This window comes from Brachyistius frenatus, unplaced genomic scaffold (assembly GCF_029030835.1).
Source record: "Brachyistius frenatus isolate BFR_SWC_R1_liver_20210118 unplaced genomic scaffold, ASM2903083v1 Contig_196, whole genome shotgun sequence".
In the NCBI taxonomy this organism is placed as follows: Eukaryota; Metazoa; Chordata; class Actinopteri; family Embiotocidae; genus Brachyistius; species Brachyistius frenatus.
The window spans coordinates 612,307-636,506 of NW_027210795.1; the positions used below are offsets into that span (position 1 = coordinate 612,307).

The 24,200-nt window shown below is 44.1% G+C and overlaps 4 protein-coding genes across 4 annotated transcripts in view; 3 read left to right on the plus strand and 1 right to left on the minus strand.

Annotated features, from left to right (window-relative positions):
- Positions 1–89, plus strand: part of LOC138632847 (inverted formin-2-like) — a 103,991-nt gene extending 103,902 nt beyond the window's left edge. The window contains exon 10 of the mRNA XM_069718697.1: positions 78–89. Coding sequence (XP_069574798.1) covers positions 78–89 — 12 coding nt within the window. The remainder of the gene's footprint in view (positions 1–77) is intronic.
- Positions 90–2,389: 2,300 nt separating this feature from the next.
- Positions 2,390–6,692, plus strand: adss1 (adenylosuccinate synthase 1). Its single transcript, XM_069718699.1, has 13 exons — positions 2,390–2,680; positions 3,552–3,654; positions 3,750–3,812; positions 3,896–3,946; positions 4,056–4,122; positions 4,207–4,314; positions 4,421–4,502; positions 4,581–4,707; positions 4,841–4,995; positions 5,765–5,889; positions 6,029–6,126; positions 6,258–6,407; positions 6,535–6,692. The coding sequence occupies exons 1-13, from the start codon at positions 2,492–2,494 to the stop codon at positions 6,585–6,587; spliced, it is 1,371 nt and encodes a 456-aa protein (XP_069574800.1). The 5' UTR covers positions 2,390–2,491; the 3' UTR covers positions 6,588–6,692.
- A 100-nt stretch (positions 6,693–6,792) lies between these two features.
- siva1 (SIVA1, apoptosis-inducing factor) lies at positions 6,793–10,429 on the plus strand. Its single transcript, XM_069718702.1, has 4 exons — positions 6,793–7,285; positions 7,627–7,797; positions 9,114–9,267; positions 10,204–10,429. The coding sequence occupies exons 1-4, from the start codon at positions 7,165–7,167 to the stop codon at positions 10,250–10,252; spliced, it is 495 nt and encodes a 164-aa protein (XP_069574803.1). The 5' UTR covers positions 6,793–7,164; the 3' UTR covers positions 10,253–10,429.
- A 5,578-nt stretch (positions 10,430–16,007) lies between these two features.
- zbtb42 (zinc finger and BTB domain containing 42) lies at positions 16,008–20,994 on the minus strand. Its single transcript, XM_069718684.1, has 2 exons — positions 20,773–20,994; positions 16,008–19,541 (listed from the first exon to the last, which is right to left on the minus strand). The coding sequence occupies exon 2, from the start codon at positions 19,525–19,527 to the stop codon at positions 17,941–17,943; it is 1,587 nt and encodes a 528-aa protein (XP_069574785.1). The 5' UTR covers positions 19,528–19,541; positions 20,773–20,994; the 3' UTR covers positions 16,008–17,940.
- Positions 20,995–24,200: the final 3,206 nt, after the last annotated feature.

Sequence of the window (24,200 nt, forward strand, 5' to 3'; positions counted from 1 at the left end):
TCAGACAAGTCTCCCCACAAATGGCTTTTCATTAGATTCAGCTGAGACCAGTGTCCTCAGTCCATCCTCCCTGTCAGACTCAGACCTGATGGAGGTTGCGTTGGATAGCATGTCCAGCCTGGGACCTGAGAAGCTGACGCCTGAGGAGCCAGCAGACATTAGCATTGATGTTCACGTCAAGGAAAGACCTTTCCCTGATGTTACACAAAGCGATACAATGAGAGATGAGAAAGGTCAAATCAGTGATAAAATAAGCCATTTACCAGAGAGTGGAGGACAAGAGAAGAGTCAAAAGAAGGAATTAATTATTGCCAGAGAGCGCGGCCTTGGTGAGGTCCTGAGTTACAAACATGCAGCACCTAAAAGCAATGTGACGGCACTCGGTGAGGGCATCGGAGGGTGCGACGTCCCCGATGGACTGGAACCAGAAGATCTGCCGTCGGTGTCTGAAGGAGATCCTCCCTCCCTTAAACCCGAACCAAAGAAACAGCAGAGGCTCTTTAAACGAAACAAAAAGAAGAATAATCAAGGTAATATACCCATTAACTTAAATAAAAATCATGTTTGGAAAGCTAGTCTCTTGACTTCTCTTAAAGGGAAATGGTTGTTTATTTTGTTTTTATTGCATTTAATATTTTACATTTTATTTATGGGCTATTTTAGGATAAGTTTATAAGTATTTTGCATTGATACATGCATGTTATTAAAGAGTATGGAGGCAGTGTGCAGCACTTGATTTGCAGATTTAATACTGAATGGATTTCAATTTGTGGTCAGTGTGTTTGAATGCTCTGTTTTCCGTTCTGACTTTCTGAAAAACAAGGTAACAGTGGGAAAGGACACACTAAACATAAAAAAGGCTGTGTGTTGCAGTGAGGTAGGTTCAATCGATGGGATGGCAAACTGTAAGCAGGAATATCCTCCGAATGAACTCCGTCACCGTCCGAGCTTTGTTCCAAATAACACGTCATTCGTTGGTCTAACTGGAATCTAGATTTCATTTGTCTGTGTTGTCCAACTTTTAACACTTGCTCTCTCATTAACACACTAACTCAGCCGTTATCAGGCTGAAGTCGTGTCTTCAAGTGATTCTAATGGCCGTCAAACCTAAAAGCACGACCATGTACAGTAATTAATCCTCTTTACTCTGGTTAAATAATCTGACAATCTAGGTTTTTGAACTCAAACAGCCTTTCAGTTTGTGAAGTCATTGTGGATCAAGTTATTTCATGAAAGCTGTCTCTTTTGTGTCTTCCATATTTTCTTGTCCATTCTCTAAATCTGCAACCGAGACTGTTCAATCCACTAAATCAGTCTCGTGTGCTTCTGTGAACTGTGCTTTACCGACCCGAATCTTATGAAAGATAACTGTATTTCATGTAAATGCATTAAAATGTTTTATTTAAAACGTTGAAGATTTTAAAGCTGGTAGTTATGTTTGCAAACCAAACAAATGAGAATTTATGCTTCACTGCCAAGTGCCTTTGAGCCAGCAGTTTTATTCAGCTGTAAATATACTATAAGAAATTAAAGTATTTTATTTATATATATTTGATTCCCTCAATTCATTTTAGTATTTCTTTCCCTAGGTGAAACCAGAAAAAGGAATTCAAGAGGAAAAAGAAAATGTTGATTTCATACAGAAGTTCTGAACTGGAAAGACTGCAGTGTGTGTGTGTGTGTGTGTGTGTGTGTGTATATATATATTTATATATATTTTTGTGGGATTACATTAATATTTACTCAAGAGGATGTGGAAGACTTCCTTCTGCAAAGGTTTTCCTGACCAAGAAGCGAAAGGACATCCAAGGCTGGGAGGCTGGGATTTTCACAGCATGGACGTTCACCTGTCACTTTGTAAAAAAAAAAAAAATGTGTGTATATGAGTGTTGAACTGTTAAAAAAAAGTTGAATGTCCTTTATATGTTTGTATCATTGTTGTAATATGCAGTGAATGTGGTATGTTAAAAGCTTTGTTTACCTTGCAGCACCCATAGTAAAAGATGCAGTGTTTGGTGCAAGATGTTTATTTCAAAACCAAACTGCTTATGTCTTAATTTCTTATATTATTCGAATGATCTGAAGCAGGATATGGAAGGGCAGAATATAATGGATTGTAACTTTTAATGTTAGATATATTTTAATAAAATGTAATTTACTGTTCAGCTGTTTGTTTTCAATCGACTCATTCTTACAGATGGCGCTATTGAGTAGACAAAATGAAGAGGAACCTTATTGTGCAGGCTGTTTATAATAAATGTCACAATAAAACGGGGTTTTAGAAAGTGGATTTACCTTCATACATCCCTGTGAGTGTTGTGGAAAGGCTGTTGTCTCGGGAGCTTTGGAGAGCCTCACTTGCCTGAGCACGGCTACGTCCTCCTGTGCGTCTGGCTCTGACATCATCAGCCATGAAGTTACTGATATGGCAATGCCACTCTTGGAGACAGCTCAGTCTTCTTGAGTCGGACGGACTAAAGGCACCACCATCATGTCACTCAGCTGGTCGGCCAAAGACCACAAAAACACGAATCAACCCGCCGCGACCGGACAGAAGCGATCGCGCAACGACGCGGGGAACAAAGTGACGGTGGTGCTCGGTGCGCAGTGGGGAGATGAGGGGAAGGGGAAAGTCGTGGATTTATTGGCGACCGAAGCTGACTTTGTCTGCAGATGTCAGGTAAATGTTGACGCTAATTTCAGTCCAGCAGTCCAAGTGGTGTTTGCTCTATTAAAGCTGAATGCCTTTTGTGTTATTGTTGCATGAATTCATTACTTTACAAACTTTACAATGGAATCTGTGACTTTCTGGCGGCAACAGGTGCCGAGAGGGAAAGCACTCAGTCTGGGGAATTCTTCACAGAATAGTGTTAACAGGGGTGTATTTTTTTTTTTTAATCACATTTATGTATATAATGCAGCTGAACAACTGTCCTCTCAAGGATTAAGTCATGGAAATTTCAAAACGCATTTCACCTGTATGTTGTCAAATGTCATGATCAAGTGTAATTTATGAGCCTGATGTCTGGTTTGAAGTTTGTCTGACTGTCCTTCAGCTGATCACAGGTCGTATAAGGAAAGAATGGATGTGAGATGAATTGAATTCGTAATAAAAAATCTCCACACAGGTCCGTTTCTCTCCACTGACATATGCACATAACAGTCCAGAGGTCAGTCCAGCAGCCGGACACACAGTGACACCTGCCAACAGTTGCTGTGTTGTACCGACACCACCGACAGGACTAGCACCTTGTGTTCTGGGGGCTTGAGAGCCCCACCCACCGGGTTGGAGAGGTCACATTCTCAGGCCAGCTTGATATGTGAGAAGGCCAGGTCTTAGCCAGGGGGAACAGAGCTGAGGGTCCACCAGCACGAGCCAAGTCTGTTAAAATAGGTGCTGTAAAAGCCTGGAGAATCTGGTGAGAGGGTAGCTTATCAATGTGTCACAGAAATAAGATAAGACATGTCTTATGCGGCTGAATGTTCCGCGGTGGTCCCGGGTTGTTTGATTATGTCGTCATCAAAACATTGAGTGCTTCTTTGATTTATAGGGAGGCAACAATGCAGGACACACCGTGGTAGTGGACGGCAAGGAGTACGACTTCCATCTTCTACCCAGTGGAATCATTAATACCAAAAGCGTTTCACTCATCGGTAAAAGCTTCAATTTGTAATCTTTATGGAGACAGCAACATTCATCACATTACTCTGATGGGAGTCGAATGCCAGCATTTCCTTTGTTCTTCCAGGTAATGGAGTGGTCATACATCTACCTGGTTTGTTTGAAGAGGGAGATAAAAATGAGAAGAAAGGTATTTAAAACAAAACAAACAAAAAGAGTGTAAATGAAGATTATTGTAAACTCACATCGATGTGATTTCTCTCCTCTGACCAGGTCTCAAAGGCTGGGAGAAGAGACTCATCGTCTCAGACAGAGCTCACATCGGTACGTGCAGTTGCTCATCGAGGTTTCCTTTATCGTGACATCTGTACAAAGCCGATTCGTAAGGGTGTAAAGGTTGCATCTCATTGACTTGTTTGCTGTTTCTCCACAGTGTTTGATTTCCACCAGGTTGTCGATGGCCTCCAGGAAACTGAAAGACAAGCACAAGAAGGAAAGAAGTAAGGGTAGGGAAGGGGATACATGACATTATACTACAATCTCTACACGTCTACATTGATTTCACACATTATTTTACACAACAGCATTGGAACAACTAAGAAGGGCATCGGACCTGCATACTCCAGCAAAGCATCTCGTACCGGCCTGCGCGTGTGTGACCTCCTGGGTGACTTTAAGGACTTCTCCACCAGGTAGGAATGGTGCCAGTTTGAAAGCTAACCCCATGCAGGCCGACCGGTTGCACCCACTCATGTGCAGTAATATGTCACGACCTCCGTGTTTTGTAAATCCTCTCAGATTCAAGAACCTCGTCCGCCAGTATCAGTCCATGTATCCGTCTTTGACAGTTGACGTCGAGGACCAGCTGAAAAAACTAAAGGTAGATACCGATGAAAGTGGCGGTTACTGGGTGACTGCTTCCGACAGCGAAACAAATCTGTTTTCTTGTTTAACGAAGGAGTACGGTGAGAGATTGCGCCCAATGGTTAGAGACGGGGTCTATTACATGTACGAAGCTCTTCATGGAGCGCCAAAGAAAATTCTAGTTGAAGGGGCCAATGCTGCTCTGCTGGACATTGACTTTGGTAGGATCTGTCGTAATATATATATATATATATACACATATATATATACACATATATGTGTTGTTGTTTTTTTGCATTCATAACCACTGGAAACAGAAATGGTCTTTTGAAACCTATTAAATCTTCTCTTTAGGCACATACCCGTTTGTGACATCATCAAACTGCACTGTAGGAGGTGCATGCACTGGTCTGGGCATCCCTCCACTGAACATTGGCGAAGTGTTTGGCGTATCCAAGGCCTACACCACCAGAGTGGGAATCGGAGCCTTCCCCACAGAACAACTCAATGTAAGAGGCCCGATATTCACGCGCACGTTTGCTTGAATTCTTCTTGTTGACATTGTTGTATGAAGAGACACGCCGCATGTTATGTAACTCGCTGCTACTCAGCTGGACGTGTGACGGTTTGTTTGTGATCATGTGTCTGACACATAAGCAGCATGTCTGTGTGTGTGTGTGTGTGTGGTGTGTGTGTGTGTCTGTCTGTCTGTGTGTGTGTGTGTGTGTGTGTGTGTGTGTGTGTGTGTGTGTGTGTGTGTGTGTGTGTGTGTGTGTGTGTGTGTGTCTGTCTGTGTGTGTGTGTGTGTGTGTGTGTGTGTGTGTGTGTGTGTGTGTGTGTGTGTGTGTGTGTGTGTGTGTGTGTGTGTGTGTGTGTGTGTGTGTGTGTGTGTGTGTGTGTGTGTGTGTGTGTGTGTGTGTGTGTGTGTGTGTGTGTGTGTGTGTGTGTGTGTGTGTGTGTGTGTGTGTGTGTGTGTGTGTGTGTGTGTGTGTGTGTGTGTGTGTGTGTGTGTGTGGAGGGTTATTCCGGCCGAGAGCAGCTGTCAAATTTTGAGAGATGGACTCAAACACTCTTTACCTCTTTTGTAGGTCACATGTTCACGGGGATAAATTTAGGGCCAGAGTCAGTTCAGGATATATTTACGGTGTGTTAGCCCGGCTTGTGTTACTTGTCACGGGAGCTGACTGTTGGTCAGGATGTTAAAACTTGATCTCCTCACCCGTGTGATGTTTAATTGTACTCGGCTGTATACGGTTTGTTCGTTCCTGTTTTCCGTAGGCGGTAGGAGAGCTGCTGCAGACGAGGGGTCACGAGGTCGGTGTGACCACGGGAAGGAAGCGACGGTGCGGCTGGTTGGATCTCATCATCGTCAGATATGCTCACATGATTAACGGCTTCACCGCGTGAGTTAAAAGCAAATCACCTGCACTTTTTTTTTTTTTTTACAAGCTTGCAATTCTTTTGGGAAACATCATTAATTTAATTTCAACAAATATAAAAAGTTGTAAACAGTTATCCTGTGACATGGTACCTGTCCAACAGCATTGCTTTGACAAAACTGGATATTCTGGACGTGCTGGATGAAATTAAAGTTGGCGTTGCCTACAAACTCAATGGAAAAAGAATTCCTCACTTCCCAGGTAATTTAACCAAAGAAACTGGATAAGTCTCACAATCCCCAACTGCTTTTTTTTATTTTATGCCATGTGTCCGGGACCGGCCCCAGGACCTCACACGGGCTCTGGTAATAATCGGTGTCTTTTAATCATAGCCAACATGGACGTTTTGCAAAAAGTGGAGGTTGAGTATGAGACCTTCCCTGGTTGGAAGACAGACACATCTGCAGCCAGGAAGTGGAACGACCTCCCAGCCAAGGCACAAAACTACATCCGCTTCGTCGAGAACCACATCGGCGTTCCCAGTATGTTTGACACGAAATAAAAAAACAAAAAAACATTTGCAGATCCAAAACAAATAGTAACACAAGAACTGCTATTGTCATTTTTTTTTCTTTTTCTAATCTTTATATTTCTTTTGTCTCTCTTTAGTCAAGTGGGTTGGTGTTGGAAAGTCCAGAGAGTGCATGATCCAGATGTTCTAAACCTTTATCGCCCCCTGGATGGAAGAACAGACACCTCGGCATGATGTGGCATCACAGACAAAAATCTTGTCCTCATTGGATAATAAACATCTCTGTAACCTTTGATTCATGTTGACCATATATATATATATATATATTTTTTTTTTTGCAGTCAAATATTCCTATTCTGTCAGCACAATTATTTGATTATAAATATCATATATCCATGTCACCAATTAAAAGAGCACACGTATTTTCAAATCAAAGTTGATAGCTCCATGGTGTTAGATCACATTTACGTCACCAGCAGGATGAATCATTATTTCACAACTTAATTTCTGAAAATGTAAATTTAATGCGTGTTTTTTCCAACTGTGGATTTATGAAATCAGAGTCCACAAAATACGAACTTGGCGACAGTTCATGAAGGCAGCATAAATTACAAGGCTTAAACACGTCATAGAAGAGCAGTTCATCTGATTGGCTCTGAGCTTTCACGTGACAACAGAAGAGGTTGGGGATTGGCTGCTTCCCGCCCTCCTTGCAGTTTTTCCCGCAACAAACCCGTCTTCGGTCGCAGCACTTTTAGCAGCCAAACATGCCGAAGCGAGCTTGTCCTTTTCCGGAAACCTTCTCCTCCCAATACAAGATACACGTTGGACAACAACAGATAAACAATTACGGCGTCTTTGGTCATAAATACAGGCAGGAAATATACGGTAAGGGTTTATTTCCGTTTCGCTGTGTTGGCTAATGTTAGCTTCGCCGCTGCGCACTTTTACTTTGTTGTCTTTGAAAGACGTTTTTGGACAGAAATGTGTCTTTATGTTGTTTATTAATGAGACACGGACCTAATAAACCGTCTCATTGGTTGCTTTGGGTACATTAGGTATTAACTTGAGCTCCATTAGTTTGTCCTCGTCACATGAAAACTTCCCTTTTGAACTACTACAACCATCGAGACGCGTTCAGGGTCTCAGACCGGCCTCGTAGTGCTGTAAATATGAGCTTCGCGTGTAGTTTCACTCACGAGAGGGACGTCTTTTGTTTCTTCTCCCAGAAAAGACGAAGGTTTTGCTCTTCAGCGGCGCCAAGACGGTGATGAGCAAGATCTGGACCGGAGAGGAGAAGGGCGCAGAGCCGCTGCCGGCTGCAGGCAGCCAATCACTGCTGAGGGGACAGACGCTGATTGGACAGGACGGCAGACTGACGGGAGCACGTGCTGCGAGAGGTGAGCTTGAATCAGCACCCCTCAGTGAGAGAGAGGAGAGCAGAGAGAGAAAAGAACAGCATAGACATCCAAAACACCAGACAATGTGGGCAGAGACATGACGGGACATCTGAACTGAAGGGACAGACAATGAGCAAAGACTATGGGAGAGAATATTTGAGGGGGGGGGAAAGCCCAGTGCATCATGGGAGGCCCCCCGGCAGCCCGGGCCTGTAGCAGCAGAACTGCAGGATGGTTCAGGGCCACTAACGAACTGTCAGCTTTATCAAAAAGGAGAGTTTGAAGTCTGACCTTTTAAAGCTGGAGAGTTTCTGCCCCTCCAACACAAACTGGGAGCCTGGAAACTTAAGCTCCGCCTCCCGGTCTACTTTTGGAAACAGAACAACAAGCAGGCGACTGAAGGGAGCTGATGTTGAGCTTGTTCCAGGACGTGTTAACCGTGAAGGAGCCTTTTAGTTTAAACTTACTAAACATCTGGCAGTCGAGTCCGTTTGAGCTCGGCTCCCGTTCCCACCGCAAAAAACCATCTCCGGAGTTCATTGAACCGAGACCTCCCCTCCGCTCCACTGCACCTCTCAGGGCACTGAACTTGGGTTTTTTTTGGTCCACATCTGTATGCAAATACTGTGTTCACGTCGAGTTTGAAAACGAACCAGAGTGCAATTTGAACCGAACTAAAAAAAAAAAAGTCAGGTGTGAGAACCATAAAGTAGTAAACAAGGTCCAAACATGTGAAAACTTGGCGTAGCCGAAGCACACGCTGATCCTCCCCCTGCAAATAACCACTGAACCATGGAAAGGTTGAACTTTCCCTTTAACAGCTTGTAGAGAACACAGTCCACTTTTAAACATATTATACCATCTAAGTTTATAGTAATACAACATGGAAAACGGTGACAAATATAACTTTGATTTGCTGTGACTGACGGTATAAAAACATGTTTTTTATTTCTTGCTGTTGTGCTCACTTACGAAAAGTGGATTTCATACTAAAGACTGTGATATTGGAAGAAACCAGCTTCATTTAAATCCCTTTATATCCACTAGTACAGGAGGTAGATCAGACCGGTAGCTGTTTCAGTTAGCATCTGGGCATTTTGATTTGAGAAGATATTAACGAAGCCTTTAATCACCCCCCAAAACACAAAATTATCCACATGGTCACCAGATTTTTCCCTCTTTTTAAAACTCTTTCAAAGACAGCTGGTGTGTGCAGTTCATGCTTTGTACCAGCAGATGTCAGCGTTGTCCCAGGTTTGGATGCTTGATTTGGTTCCTTCCACTAAAGGCCCTGTGTGAATGGGTGTTGTGTTCAGGTACCCCAGCGGCTCCGTCGGGCTGCTGCGTGTGTCAGAAGAAGCAGGCGTCCAGGACGGCGTGCTCCCAGTGCGACCGGCAAGCCTGTTCCTCCTGCACCCTGCAGTGCTCCAGCTGCTCCACCCTCTGCTGCTCTGTCTGCACCATCACAGAGTGAGTCACATCTGGATCTCTTTCTCACACAGAGCTAAATCTAATAATCTAGTCAAACAGTTGTATCTATATCAGAATTATAAAAATGTGTACCTTTTTAATCATTGACTATTTAGTAGCCAAACATAAAGTAAACCAATAATACTGATGTAAAAATTAGTATTTTAACAGAGTGATAAAAGCATTAGCGGCTTCAAGTACGGTAAACGGGAAAGTATCGGTCCGAAAACCATTTGCGTGTAGCCGGACTCCAGCGGCCGTGTTTTTCTCCTCCCAGTTTAAAAGTATCATTGGATCCCTTTAAACTGGAGACGGGTCACGCCGAGGTTCTTTAGGTGTCCGTTGGAAAAGCACTGAAGATGTGTTTTATACGAGGTGTGTGGTGGAAGCTGCTTTTCATCTCGTCCGTCCGAGGCGTTTCTCTCGGGCTTGTAGTCCAGGTACGTCTCCATCACTCTCTGGACCAAAACAAATGTCCTGTAGATTTGTTCCATTTCTAATATACAAAATGGTATATTTTTAATAACCGATGACCTCGCTAACTTGATAAAGACGTTTGTCGGGACCTTTGTACAATATTTGAGTTAGATGATAGTTACTGATGTCAGACCGTACCCGGTAATAAATCAAATACAAAAGGGCAATTGAATGATGATTTTTAGTTTCAAGTCTTTACATGTTTTGCATTTGTGCTTCAAAGTTTAGTTCCTTTAACATCATGTTTTGCATGTGTGGCTCAACAGGCTGCCTGTTATTTGTAATGTTTGTTTTATTACTCTGTCCAACTACCAAACAGATACCGAAACCCAAACTCGAAGTGTAAGCATGGGGTCAAATTTTAAGGTCATTTTGGACAATAAAAGTGACCAGAACTGCTCTGTTGGTCAGATCGTTTCTGTATTGTCAATAAAAATGAATATTTTCTTTGTTCCCCAGTTACAGCGGGCCGTATGATGAAGTCCTGTGCTGCGGTTGCGCAACGTAAAGGAAGACCTAAAGGACAGCTCAGGAGTTTATGCTTGAACGTATGTAGTTGCCTGACATGAGATGTTACCAAGATGGCATTTTATACCCGTGATGTGTTTTTATATGATCCAGATGTTTTCTTGTATATATGCATTGCTTTCCAAAAGTAACTGAAATAAACTTGAACTCTTTTGTATACCGTTGTCTTCTGTGTGTTTTTGATGTGTAGTTTAATTACACGACTTTAAAAAAAAAATAAAATAAAAAGAGGCTATCTGATAAAACAAATGTGTGATCAGCAGGTGGCAGCACACTTCAAGCACTGAGTTCCTTCCAGACTGAGTTTATTCACCGCTTCCTCACCAACCAGCAGATTTATCTCACTATGCTGGAGACGCAGAGTTTCAACCTTTTAGTCAAAGTGTGTAAGTTTTGTCTCGGCCTGGCAATGATAATGAAATTCTAATCCAGCCCGTCTGCTCCGACCTTGAGAATCTGCTATCAAACTTTTATTTATTAAAACAAGACTACCCAGAGGTTCAACACAAACAGACCTCCGACGCAGACAATTTGGCTACAATTGTCCCCGCTGGACGTGACCTTGAGGTGTAGTCATCACTTTCTCTTGGCTGCTGCTTGTCGCTGATGATCACAGCGTTCAGGGTCAGGCGCTGCACACTGTGAGGAATTGTTCTTCGTGGCTTCGCTTTGTAGAAATAAGTCACGTGATGTGGTGTTATAGATATTACCTCAGATGAGAGAGCTTCCGGGAGCTTATTGTTAAATGTGCTTATGAGCTGCCGAGTCCCATCCCGTGCTCGGCGGGCCAGTTGTGGCTCCGGTCTTTGGGGTGCTCTTGCAGTTGGTGTCTGAGGGCACCGTCTGATTTCTGGCTGAGCGAGCAGGCAGCTGCTGGCAAGCGAAGGCGTCAAGTTGTCTGCACATTTCTTGATGAGGCTTTTAGGAACTCGGAGATGGACGTCAAATTCTTGTAGACATTTACTTAAAATTTGCATTATGTGTTAAAAAGCTTAAAAATTCATTGGAGCCCTTTATTTGAAGAAATACAAAAGGCTAGGAAGCTGAAACAACTGTTTGCATATAGATGTATCTGTTTAACTCATTTATCAAGAAAAATAATTTGCTGTTTCCCACTTTTCTAGTGAACACATGCACCGATTTCCTGTTTAATGTCATTATAGACTCGTTATGTTTGGAGTTTAGACAGTTTGTGGTGTCTTTGAACATCTGATGGGCATTTTTCTTCATGTTTTTTTTGGTGTGAAATCAAGTCAATTGTCTCCATCTTTACAGTTGGTTGAAAGATGCTGATGCTCAACCCCCCCACCCCCCCACCCCTCCCCCTCCCCCCACACACACACACATCCCACCTCCTTCTATCTTAACTCCATAATACTGTGATGACTTTGTGTACCTTCAAAACAAGAGAGTGCAGCTGTCAGTGTTTTCAGCACGACCCCATCCGTGACACCTAAAGGACAAAAAGGTCACGGTGTGCTCCCCCCCCTCCCCCCCCCACTCACTCTCACACACACACTCCCCCCGACCCACCCCCACCAAGAATGGTCCTCATCTACTCCTTGGTTACATGTATGGCCGGGCGTCTGCGAGGAGAAGGGGGCCACATAATCACCCACAGCGCTCCAGACAGGACCAACTGCAGGCGGCCAGCGGGAGCACGTGGCTTTGTCTTTCACCCATTCTTTTGGGGACCAGCTGTGGTCTGAGTGTGGTGAGCAACCGGGTGAGTGATGCTGCTGCTATAAATATGCGTCAACGAGTGTGAGTAAGTGACAGCTGTACAGTGAACCAAGGACACACTCTCTTGGCACTGTCAGGGCGAGCCTGTCCAAAAAAGGCAAACCCAGTGTGGGAGCACTAGTTGATATGTATTTATGCACTTGATGTGTGGTGTGTACCATTTAGATTTGGGTTGGTAGATGGTGACGGAACTGAAATGCAGCTTTGAAGTGTTGATGTACCCTCGCAACCTGGAGATAATGGTCACATCAGACCGCTTTACTGTTAATTGGAAATTAAATAAATGTTGTTTATTCTTGGGAACATTTAGATTTTCTGAAAGTCAAACGAACGGCTCCTCCAACATTAAGTGGATGATAACAATATGCATGTGTGTTAATATGGAGAGAGAGAAAAATAAAACCACCCATGCATGTGTGCGTGTGCGTATTGTCTGTACACAAGCGCATGTGTGACTGTGTTTGTGCCCTTTTCAAGTGTGACCACCTGTCTTTTGTTAAGAAATAAATAAATAAACACAGGCCACACCAGCTGTCCCTGGCAGTCCGTCCCTTCAGAGGTCAAGGGCTCCCACCGCTGGCCTTGTTGAGGTGGTGGACACTTACAACTTTCCCCAACTTCTCTCAAGTACCTCTAAACACACACACACACACACACACACACACACACACACACGAACACACACACACAAACACACACATGCAACGACACTTGCAGCCAAATGAGCTGAGCTTTGAGCCTCAGAGAGGAATGTTTTATTACACCATGGAGTTACACGACACATCCCAGCTCGTCACCCTGCAGCTAAGCCCTATCACATGGCTCCTACTTTCCATGTGAAGGTTTTGGTCTATAAGAAACATGCACACACACACACACACACACACACACACACCAGGCAGTTTAAGCCTTGGAACCCGTCAGGCAGATGTGAGATGTTGGTGCCAGCGAGCGCTCTGAGGCCTGCCGCTGCGGATGTTTACAGTGCGAGGTGGCCGCAGCATTGCAGAGGGCCCTTATTTACTGCGAGCTGGCCGGGGCTGTTCAGGGTGTTTATGAATGATCTTGGGAGGACATTGTTTTCTTTATGTTGGAGCTGCCTGGCTAGCGCCGCTGTGTCGTCTGTTTGTGCATAAAGTACGTGGTGGGGAGCTGGGCCAGACAATAGGCTGGCTGAGCTACTACCCACGCACACAATAGAGCGATGGGATGAGGCCGAGGTTTGGGGCCGTGGTTTTGGGGGCTGTGGGGGGGTGGAGGTAGGATAGATGGGGGCAGGGGCAGTTGGATGCTGCCCTTGTCTATATGGCGTTCCCAGAATGGGGGAGCTGGGATTTGGGGGAGGGTGGTGGGAACCCGAGCACATCCCTATTGGGATCACGTAGCAGAGCAGCTGGATTTCTTTCATGGTGCAGCAGGGAAATAATTAAAAGTTCTCGCCTTTGAAAATGTCCAGTGAATTGGCGTGAAGTTCCTCACGGGCACACATTTGGTATTTGTTTGTTTAAATCCTAATAAACGTGTGTAGTTCAGTTAGTTGAAACAGATAGTCAAGTGAAGAGTTTAAGTAATAATTACAGGACAAAGTCGATGGGCTTTGTTACGCTGAGTTTATCTCCTTTGGAGAGTATTGGCAACAGGTCGGGAACAATAGGAGCCCATCTTGAAATTGCTCTGTCCTTGAGTTCAGTTTATGGTTTCAGAGGGACAGGGCCCGTAAGACCAGCAGTATTATCGCATTCTGTTGTCTCTGTACACATTGCAGCGCTGCCCACACATAGTCAGCCTGCTGTGTGTCAGAAACAAGCTCTTCTTTAACATTTGTAGGTTGTGAGTGTCAAAGTCTGCTTTTATTTTCTGAATCTTAATGTAAAACTGGTGTTGCAGTGCAAGAAAAAAAAAGAATTGGAAATGAACGAACTCCACACAAACGCAGAAAGTTGATCCATTTAATTCTATGTATAATCTTAATAAAGACCTAAATCAAGATTGTCACATTTCCACAGCACACGCACACAAGCACACTCCAAAAGCGCAAACAAAGAAAATGCACATACAGTTATCGATCAAAGTAAATTGCCTCAATATCTAAGCAATGTCAATTCTGCATAAAGATTGTCCCCTAATCTCTACACCACTAACACTGAAGCAATTGATTACTATAAAATATACCTTTCTCATTAAAAAATTATATTAAATTCTAATGGCACTTCTACAAATTCTATTAAAAAGATTTTCGTTTGACATTTAGAAGCTTTTTTTTTTTTTTTTTTACCAAATCAAAACTGAGACAGTCAAATGTTGCACAAGAAGCATATGCAATAATAAATATTTCTCATGATTATACACAATTTCACAGTTGTAACCTGCAGAGGACAAAAATTCCAGTATCAATAGTCATTTCTCAGACTTAAAAGATCAGACAGCATGAGTTAGGCCAACGTAGCCCTCGATCAGGAGTAGCACTGTTTCAAGTCAACAATCAAAATCTTAGTGTTTCACATTCAACAGTGACATTTAAAAAACAAGGAACGGATTGTTAGTTCCCAGTAGTATTGGCTAATAACAGCCAAAACACTCAAATATCCAGGAAAAATGTATTCACATCAATTTCATAACGTCTCAAAACGTGTAATCTCTTGCAAAGCAGCACTATTCAATGGACTTTTAGTTTTATCTTAACATGTTTGATATGATTTAAAAAAACAAAAAAAACAAAACAAACAGGAACAACAGTTATGAACTTGTTGCTGTGATGCAAACTGTACCACCGCAGTCGAGGGCAAAAAAAAAAAAAAAAAGTACAATATAGAAAAAGGGGCTTCTCCAGATGCAACACCTTATTCGTGTGTCTACAAGGCACATTTGGTGATCATCCTGGAGGTATAAATAAAGACCGCAAACAATACGAAGAAAATTCTTGACATATCGTTAGTTTTTCTACCTTTGTACACCTGTACATTAGAGAATCAAACAGTTTCAATTTGCACCACATACAAATGTTCCTTTAAAAAAAAGACAGCTGAGACAGCGACCAGATCTACATTCCTGTGTGTTCTGATTGAAATATACACCATCAGCACTACGCAAAATCTACATATGTGAAATATACCGGTTGTTCTGACGACTAACTGAAGCGATTCGACTGTCAGGGCGAGAACGGGAGTGTTTCTGAAGCCGTTGCTGACTTCAGGTCAGGGAGAGTAGGATGAACAGAGACTGCAGTAATTCTGAGGGAAATACTTTCTTCTGACAAAGAATGGTTGTGAATGGAAAACACCTTGTCTGTGCTGAAATGGACACAAGGTCAGCGCCAACATCGTCAACAGTTGCCAGCCATACTGCTGTCAAACTTCGCAATTTTTTCTAAATCTAGTACTTGAAAAACAATACTCTAATCATTCTGATATTGTCGTGACAGATGTGCAACCAAACCATGTCTCCTCCATGTAGAGGAACAATGAAGCATTTATCTACTGCATGCTGGGATGGGGGGTGGGGGGTATGGGGTGGGTGGGTTGCTCTTTGATGCCTCCAAACAATACACCTGTTTACAGTCTCCCTGGTCTCCCTTTGCTAAATACATTTCTCACATTCCAATGGCTCCATTCAATACAGGAAAAAAGTGCAGCTAGAGACTTGAACTGCCTTTTCTCCCTGCAGGTTGGAGAGAGATACACAATGATCCCTTGAGAACTACCTGGGACTTGGTGGAAGGAGGGTGGAGGGAGGGTGGAGGGGCTGGGGGGGGGACAATGCCTGTATTGTCTCCTTTCTATAGGTAGCCAGTGCCTATCAGTGTGGCTGTGCTTGTGAACAACCATTTCCTCTGGCAGAACATCGGTTGGCGCTTTATTAACTGCTCTGGTTTGTAGTGAGGCGGAGTCAGATAAAGTCTTGAATATGGAGAAGGAACCTAAACATCACCGGGGAAGACGTGACACTAAGAGACTGCAGCCTCAATGAGACACCTGACCTCTCGACCAACCCAACGTGTGTTGTAACATGGAAAACAAATCATTTGATAAATATAATATATATTTACATTAAATATACAAATAGTAAGAAATAGCAGCCTAGACAATAGTGTTGAAACTATATGCATGCTAAAAACAAGTGCTTCTCTATGTTCCATGTGACAAATCTTGAATACTCCGCAGAGATTTCTACACAATATATTAAAATACAATTACAGTAACTCGATTTGCACAGAGAAAATGGACAGCCCCAAAACCAGTTAATGAGTACCAAGATCGCTAGGCAAGACGCAAAGTCTTTCAAGCTCATAGAAATAAGAACTACACCTACAGTAAACCCTGAACCAAGTCAAACTAATAAATAAATTCGGATCAAGTCTTCTCAGGACAGATTAGACAAATATCATGAAGTTTTAGTGCTACGCCCCTGGTGAGGATCCATGTAGCATCCACGTGCACAGACAGAAAGAAATCCACTTCCTGCCCAAAGACTCTCTCAAGGGCAGCATCACTAAAGGCTCCAACTTCATCAGTAGTAACTTACACACATACAGTGATGTGAAAAGGTTAATTCAAAGAAAGGAAAAGTCAGTAGATGCAAAGTGCTGAACATCCACCCGTCTCCTTCTGTCCTCTCTGACTGCTGAGGCTTTGTCCTAAACACCATGTCAGTGAACCCTTTCCGCCATACCAGGAAATAATGAGGTCATTTACTGCCAACGATTTAGCTTTTAACCTAAATGACTCGATAAACATTTAACTGACAAGATCTCGATTTACATCGGTTTATTAAATTCTTGTAAATTATTTAATTAAGGACACTGAGTGGATCAATTGGCATTCCAGAGTAGATGATTACCTTTGTCACTGCCTGGTATGTGGAGTGTAATCTGGATTTATTTATTTTTTTAAAGGCCTGAAAAGTCACTGAATTTGAGAAAAAAAAAAAAAAAAAAAAGGCATGGCGATATACACGTCTCGTTTTAGTAAGTACACTCGGTGAAGTGTTAAGAATTTCAGTAGGCACCAGTGTTACAGGCATTAGCTTTGAACTTCTCTCCATCCCTCCTCTGATTATACAACTTCTTTTTTTTTAAGTAGCAATTAGAAGGCCGATCCATCAATATGTTTCGTCACATCAGGGAACTGAAGAGCTGGTAACTCAACCCGAGGCAACAACAAACAGAAATACGGTGAAATGATGGTCTGCTTGCTTCTTATTATAAAACAACATGAAAACTTCATTTCAAACAAAAATTCTACTTCCATTAAAAATAAATCATACTTCCAGTAGTCAGACTTCATTAGTTTTGCTGCCTTATAACGGTTTACTTGTTAAGGACTAAACAAATCCCCAAAATAAATAATTATAATAATAATAATAATAATGTAGGTGTTAAAAAAAAAATCATATATTGCTACTCGCGGACGGTTCTGATCTCCAATGTGCATAAATAAAGTCTCACTCTCTCTGACGATTGTATTAACGTAAATGTTAGCATTAGCTATCACCCATTTGTCCATCAGGCATGAACATAAGATGCTTTTTTTTTTTTTCTTTCGGCAAATATTCTTCTCGAATAAACCCTTGACACAAATAAGACGGAAACAAACAAGTGCATCTTCTGATTTGTTCACCTTCGTCCACACAGATCCAGCTCGAGTTTCACAGCACTCGTGTTAATCTTAAAAACAGCCTGTGCACCTCCAGCTGGCTGCCTCTGACCACCATGTGTGACTGTGACACAGTCCAGCACAGAAGCAGCTCCAGTTTTAAACTTGCTACATCTTTACATTGAGAAATGCCACCGGGGGGGTAGAATCCAAAAGATATGTCTCCAACAAACTGCCAACACGTGGATACTAATGGGAAAGTTGTTCAGTAGTCGTATTCAGTGGATGAGAAGACATTCCGTCTCACGTCACGGCACTGGTGAAAGAGGGGGTTTTATCCAATGGCGAGAGTCTTGACAAGGCCACAGTGAAACTTCCTGATGTGGCGGTAGAGGTCCCCAGACTGAGTGAAGCGCCGTTCGCACCACTTACAAGCGTGAGGCTTCTCCCGTGTGTGAACCACAGCGTGCCGACTCAAGTTATGGGAGTACTGGAAGCTCTTGCCGCACTGGCCACAGGTGTACGGCTTCTCGCCAGAGTGTGTGCGCTCGTGGCGCTTAAGGGTGTACATGCAAGAGAAGGTCTTGTTGCACTGCATGCAGGTGGGCACCGAGCCGTCGGGGGACAACTTGGAGCGAGCGCCGTCCTTCTCGCGGAAGTGTGAGCTGAGGTGCAGTTGCAGCACGTGGGGGCTGGGGAAGACTTTGCTGCAGAGGGGACACACGCACACCTGTTGCCCCGGGGCCAGGAGCACCCCACTGGAGGTGGAGATGTCTGAAGAGGCCAAGTCGTCCTCCTCCTCCTCCTCGCTGTCCCCGAGCAGCCTCCCCCTCCCGTCTACCTCCCTGCCTGTGGCGCCCTTCCTCCCCCTGCAGGCCTCCCCCTCCTCGTCCATCAGGTCCTCCTCCTGGGAGAGCAGGGCGGCTGTGGAGCCGTTGTTGCCTGGGAAAAGGGCAGCGAACCCTGTCACCACTGAGCTCCTGGCACTATTCCCAAAGCGCTGGCTCTCAGGGCTCATCGGCTCACTGTCCTCCTGCTCTGACAGCAAGTCGTGTTCGTCTTTAACAAGTGGCTCAGTGCCCTGCTGCTGGCTGTCGAGGGCCAGCTGTCCCGAGACGTAGGAGGGGTGTAAGGGATCTCTGCTAGACAGAGGCTTGAAAGACAAATCCAGTGCACAGTCCATGTCATCTGAAGCCCGGGACCTCTGGGACAGCAATACGGTGGAACTACTGACATCAGCTTTTGTTTTTCCAGCTGTTTGGACGCAGGGCTTGGCCTCTGCTGACACATAATTGACACCTACAAGGTCCGGGGACCTGCCAGAGTGACCGTTCGCCTTCTGCCTGCTCTGTGTAGACCTATCACAATCTGTGACAGCCAGCCTGACTTCACTGTTGTCCATGTCAAACTCCTCTGCCGGGGGGGCCCTGTGAAGCCCCTGAGACAGTGTCTGGGTCTGTCGCCGGATGTGCTGCTTACTGTCACCATCTGAGGAATTTTCCCTGTCCAGACAGCCGAGTCCCAAACCCTCTCCCATCTTTTCATCCAGGGAGGAAAGTTCCTTATCTTTCAGCTTGCCTTTGCACACTTTCACTATATCATACATGTGGAGGTAACTGGCTGCTGCCAGGACATCCTCCACTGGCAGAGTGCTGAATTCCAACTTCCCCTCATACATAAATTCAAGGAGCAGACTGAAAGCCGGGGCTGTCACAATGTCACTGTTGAGATGCACAACGTCCCTTTTGTCTAGCTGGTCCCTGTAGAAGAGATGGAAGTACATGCTGCAGGAGGCCAGCACGGCTCTGTGCGCTTTGAATCGAGCCTCCCCGACAAGAACAGTGCAGTCACAGAGGAAACCTTGGTGACGCTGCTGACTCAGACACTGCAGCAACTGGCGGCTATGGTCTGGGAACTCCATTCTTCCTTCATAACCTGATGAAAAACAGGAAAAACAGGATGCTGGATAAACGAAATGAAGCCATTTAGAGGGCACAGCGGAGCTGACGTCGCACATCAGAGGCAAACACAAGTGACCAAAAGCAGAAAAATGTGAGCAATAACTTGAGCCAAAGAGCGCAAAGGATTTATAAAAGTGTCAGTAAACCCGCTTTTTCAATACAACTTCATTAAATACTTCCGAATTTCAGATCGATTTCAACTTGATCTGATGGTCTACATTAACAACTTTATCCAACTTGCGAACATGAATTCTTCCTTCTCTCCAGTGGTGCAGGATACGCTACGCTGCGCTGCGCTCACCCACCCATGTCACGGTGTAAACGAATCCACTCTCCAAATGATCCAAAGTATTCCGGTTGGTAGGAGTCAGCCTACTTCTTGCGCTTCCGAAATTGAGCGAAAGTGACGCACCGGTGCTTTTACCAAACACACCCAGAACAGCGGCGTTTACAGAACAAGCCAACGGGACCGGGAAGGATAGCAGTCGTCCATCGGAGAAGGAGGCTAACGTGGAAAAAAGAAGACCAGTGCAGAGAGAGTAAACTGGTGCTCTGTTTGCTAATTACACTGCAAGCTGTGGAGTCAGCTGCTCTGACATCACCGCAATGGAAATGCTACCTCCAGCTGTGCTCCCCTTTATGCCATATGTTAACGGAGGGCTACGCAGTCCAAAAAAGACACCCAACTTGGAGAAAAAAGGACGAATATTTATAGGTGTGACAAGATTACACGGCGTCTCCAACTTTTTAATTAGGTAATTTATCACACGACCGAGGCAAACAATAAAACGCTTTGTGGGGCTTTTGCGCACGCATCAGCCACACGCGCACAACTGAGAATATTTATTAAAAGGGGTTAATTAAAAACGTAAGAGATCAGATGGTAAGTCCAAAAATAACAATTGAAGTGAATGGTAGCCTATATTAAAGTTTGATGCTGCCGAGATAGCTGTGTAGAAGTATCATTTTGCGCGCAGTAGTTCGTTTTTTTTTCCAAAAGCAGAAGAAAAGTGTACGAAGGAGACGGCGTGGCCAAGGGCGCAGTAAACCGAGCTCCATGTCCGTGTTGGGAAACGCATTGCTGGGAGCCTTTTAAACAGCAGAGGAACTCAAAGCAAAGGCAACTGCGCTGAACGAAGCGGCGAGGGGATACTCTTTTAACTTTCGCTTCCTCCGTTTCAAAGCACAGAAAACACTGCACTTACATGTATTTCCGCCCAGTTCGTCGTCCTTTTTTTCCTATGAGCCCCGATGTCCTTTCATGATGTGCGGCCAGATGTTCGCTTCTCCTTGTCGTTTCTTGAGCTTCAGTCCGACCCTGGTAAGGCAGGCTGCACTCAGCGCTGCTGTGTGTCAAGCAGGTTGATAATGGCACAAGTCTCGCGATATCGCGCGGCGGCCACAATAAGTTCTGTACTACTCCGCGAATTCACACAGCGGCAGCAAGTAGCAGAGTACACTGGGGACATCAATTGGCTGTCTTATTAAAACACCTGTCCCACGAGCAGGGGGGCTTTCACTGGGATAAATCCGTTTAGTGTGGCAAAGGGAAGGAAGTGGACAAGTGGAGCAATTGCAGATGACTGACCACAAGATTTACACTGAAACGTGGTTATTTGTTTGATTGATTGCGAGTTTAAATGTGGCTTTGTGTGTGTGTGTGTGTGTGTGTGTGTGTGTGTGTGTGTGTGTGTGTGTGTGTGTGTGTGTGTGTGTGTGTGTGTGTGTGTGTGTGTGTGTGTGTGTGTGTGAAAAGGCGACCTTTTTGTTCTCTGCTTTTCTCAGAAGTATCCAGACCCGTTTGAAGTTCAAATCCACACTTGAAATTTGAATAATTTAACAAGCTTCACGACAATGTTGCTTGCGGTTTTACATCTGCTGTGAGGGATGAAAGAAACGTTGGGTTTTGTTTTGGTTTTTTTTGTCCCAAAGAGACTGGTATTTGTGAAAGAATGTGAACTGATCAAAGAAATGAAAAATCATGAAATGTAACATAGAAGGTCAGCAGTCTTTTGGGAACTTTTAAAGGCTGTTCTCTAATCCTGCTTTGAGTTGTGGAATTCCCTGGCACCAAAGCACCCGGTGCCTTTGTTTTTTCAGACAACACCAGGCTGTGATTTATGTGGCTCAAATTGTCATAAGACAAAAATGGTGCTGATTACTCAGGATTTCAAAGTTTTTAGTTTTTTTTATTAAGTCCCAATTTGTTTAACTATTTGAGAACCTATCGACAAAACAGCATCCAGACTCCATTCTGTAATTGTTAAAGCTGGAGATGGTGCCACAGCGGAGAAACAGGAGAAACGGAGGTTGCAGCTGCTCATCTCGTGCCCCCTCTCCCTCCCTCCCTCCCTCCCGGCCCTCCCTGTGCTCCCCCAACTGCCTCAGTCACCTTTGCCCTGTGTTCCAGCTGTCCTGCGTTTTGAAAGGGCCATTTGCAGCTCCTCACAGCCTCCTGACACAGAGGGGAATGAGCAATGTGATGGGAGGCGGCAGCCACTGGTCGGAAGGGGCCACCAGCTAGATTCTTATCCACTTACTGCTTTATTCCATTTTTAGTCCGGCTGTTACTGTTACAGGATATCTGCACTGTAGTCTGGTCCAGATGATCAGAAATAAGATGGTGACGGGCTCTTTAAATGTAATTTCTTTCGATTTGGTTAAAGCATGAATTGTGTTTGAACAGTGGGCAAGAAAAGAAAAACAAAAGTGAATGACTTTTTACTTATGATAAAACAGACAGTCAACTAAATGTTTATACTGAGGTGTCAGATGTGTGCCACAGGAAAAACAACTCACCATTCAGCACTGATTTATACACACACACACACACACACACACACACACACACACACACACACACACACACACACACACACACACACACACACACACACACACACACACACACACACACACCATCCGTGCAGGAGCAGCGATGTGGATAAGAATAGGAGCAGTGGCCCTGTGTTTCCCTGGCCCTGGCAAACGTAGGCGCCCAGTAGAGGAGGGGTGTGTGTTCACAGGGCAAGACAAAGCAGCGGTTGTGCCCGGGGACCGTGGCCTCAGCGGAGAGAGGCTCGGCACGGTGAAGGTTCTCACACACAGAAAAAGATAGAGAAAGAGAGACAGGGAGAAAGCGAGAGAATGAGAGTGGGAGAGTGGGGGAGCAGTGGGGAGAGAGAGAACACTTCCTGGAGGTTCATTCTTCCTCTCTGCAATCATCAATGGCATTCTCCCCCCGACCCACTCCTCTCTCAGACAAACAAAAGAACCCGCATTCCAGTGTAGCCTGACCAGCCAGCCATCCAGCCACAGTCCAACCACATCACTCTCCTCACTGGACCAGAGTCTCATCATAGCGGTGGGTTTGTGTTTGAGGATTCTTATAATGCATCCTCACGTATAAAAAACAAAAACATCTTAAAACGCCTTAACATGCAGCTGTTACACTTTAAGTGGCTTTAATGTAAAGAATGACTGTTTTTTTTTAAATATCAAATTGGAATATTTTTGATGTTGTGGCCATATTGTACACACATTTCCACAAAATTCCAACAGTCATATCTGGTGCCAGTAAAAAGCTTGTGATAGGCACGAGACTTTGAAATAAAGTTTTGTTCGTTTGTGAAATGTTATCATGATGGATAGCTAGCAGGGTTTTTATTCTGCAACACTGCTTATCACAACAGCCACACCAGTTAAATTGTAAATTGTAAAGTATTCCTGTATTCCTCTTCAACGCAAATATGCACTTCTCTAGTTGTACATCCCTTTTATGCAACAGTTCTGTGTCAATTATTATATTTACTTATATTTATTGTATCTCTCCTGTCAAATAATGTGACAGTTCGAGCAGAGTCACTCTGCAGTTGACTGGAGATGCTTTCACCTCCTCCCTGTTCAGACCTTCCTGTGTTTCTGTGTCCAATTTTTGTACCTCATGTTATCTCTTCTCTTTCAACAACCCATTAAGTTCTGTTCTGTTTTTTTTGTGTTTTTTTTTTTTTTTTAACTCCAGACAGATACTGAGAGTAGACAGGCATCACAATTCAGATGAGTCGCTGACAGGAAAGGCATCAATAACTTTTACTTTTGCTTTAAACCTGCAAAACAACAAGGTAGGCATTCCCATCAACAGGCCAGGGGTGGAGGAGAAAAAGGAGGAGGAGAAAGAGGAGGGCACCACTGAACACCAACAGAAAATATGGGCTATACCCTGAGTCAACTCTGTTTGTATGACAGGAACAGCTTGGCAAGGCTGACACAGTAGCAGCGAGGAGCACATTACAGAGTGAGTGACAAAGAGGGGAAATGACAGCAGAAGAGGCTGAGAGACAGAGGGCACAGGCCAATGACTTTTTCATCACAGAGGGAACACTGGCAGCTGTCCCTGTTTCCTGTTCTCATAATATTGTTTATCAGTTATTGCTCAACTTTTCACAATCGTTGTCTTTCATTTTTATAACATACACAGTGTACTGTGTTTCCACCACGTTTGCTCATTACACAGATTCAATGGTAAGATGATGAGCTACTATTTTATGCAGAAGTGTATTCAGAATTGAGAAATCAGACAACAAGGCGAAAAGTGTGAAGCAATATTACATTAGAGTGAGAGGTTTCTCAGGTT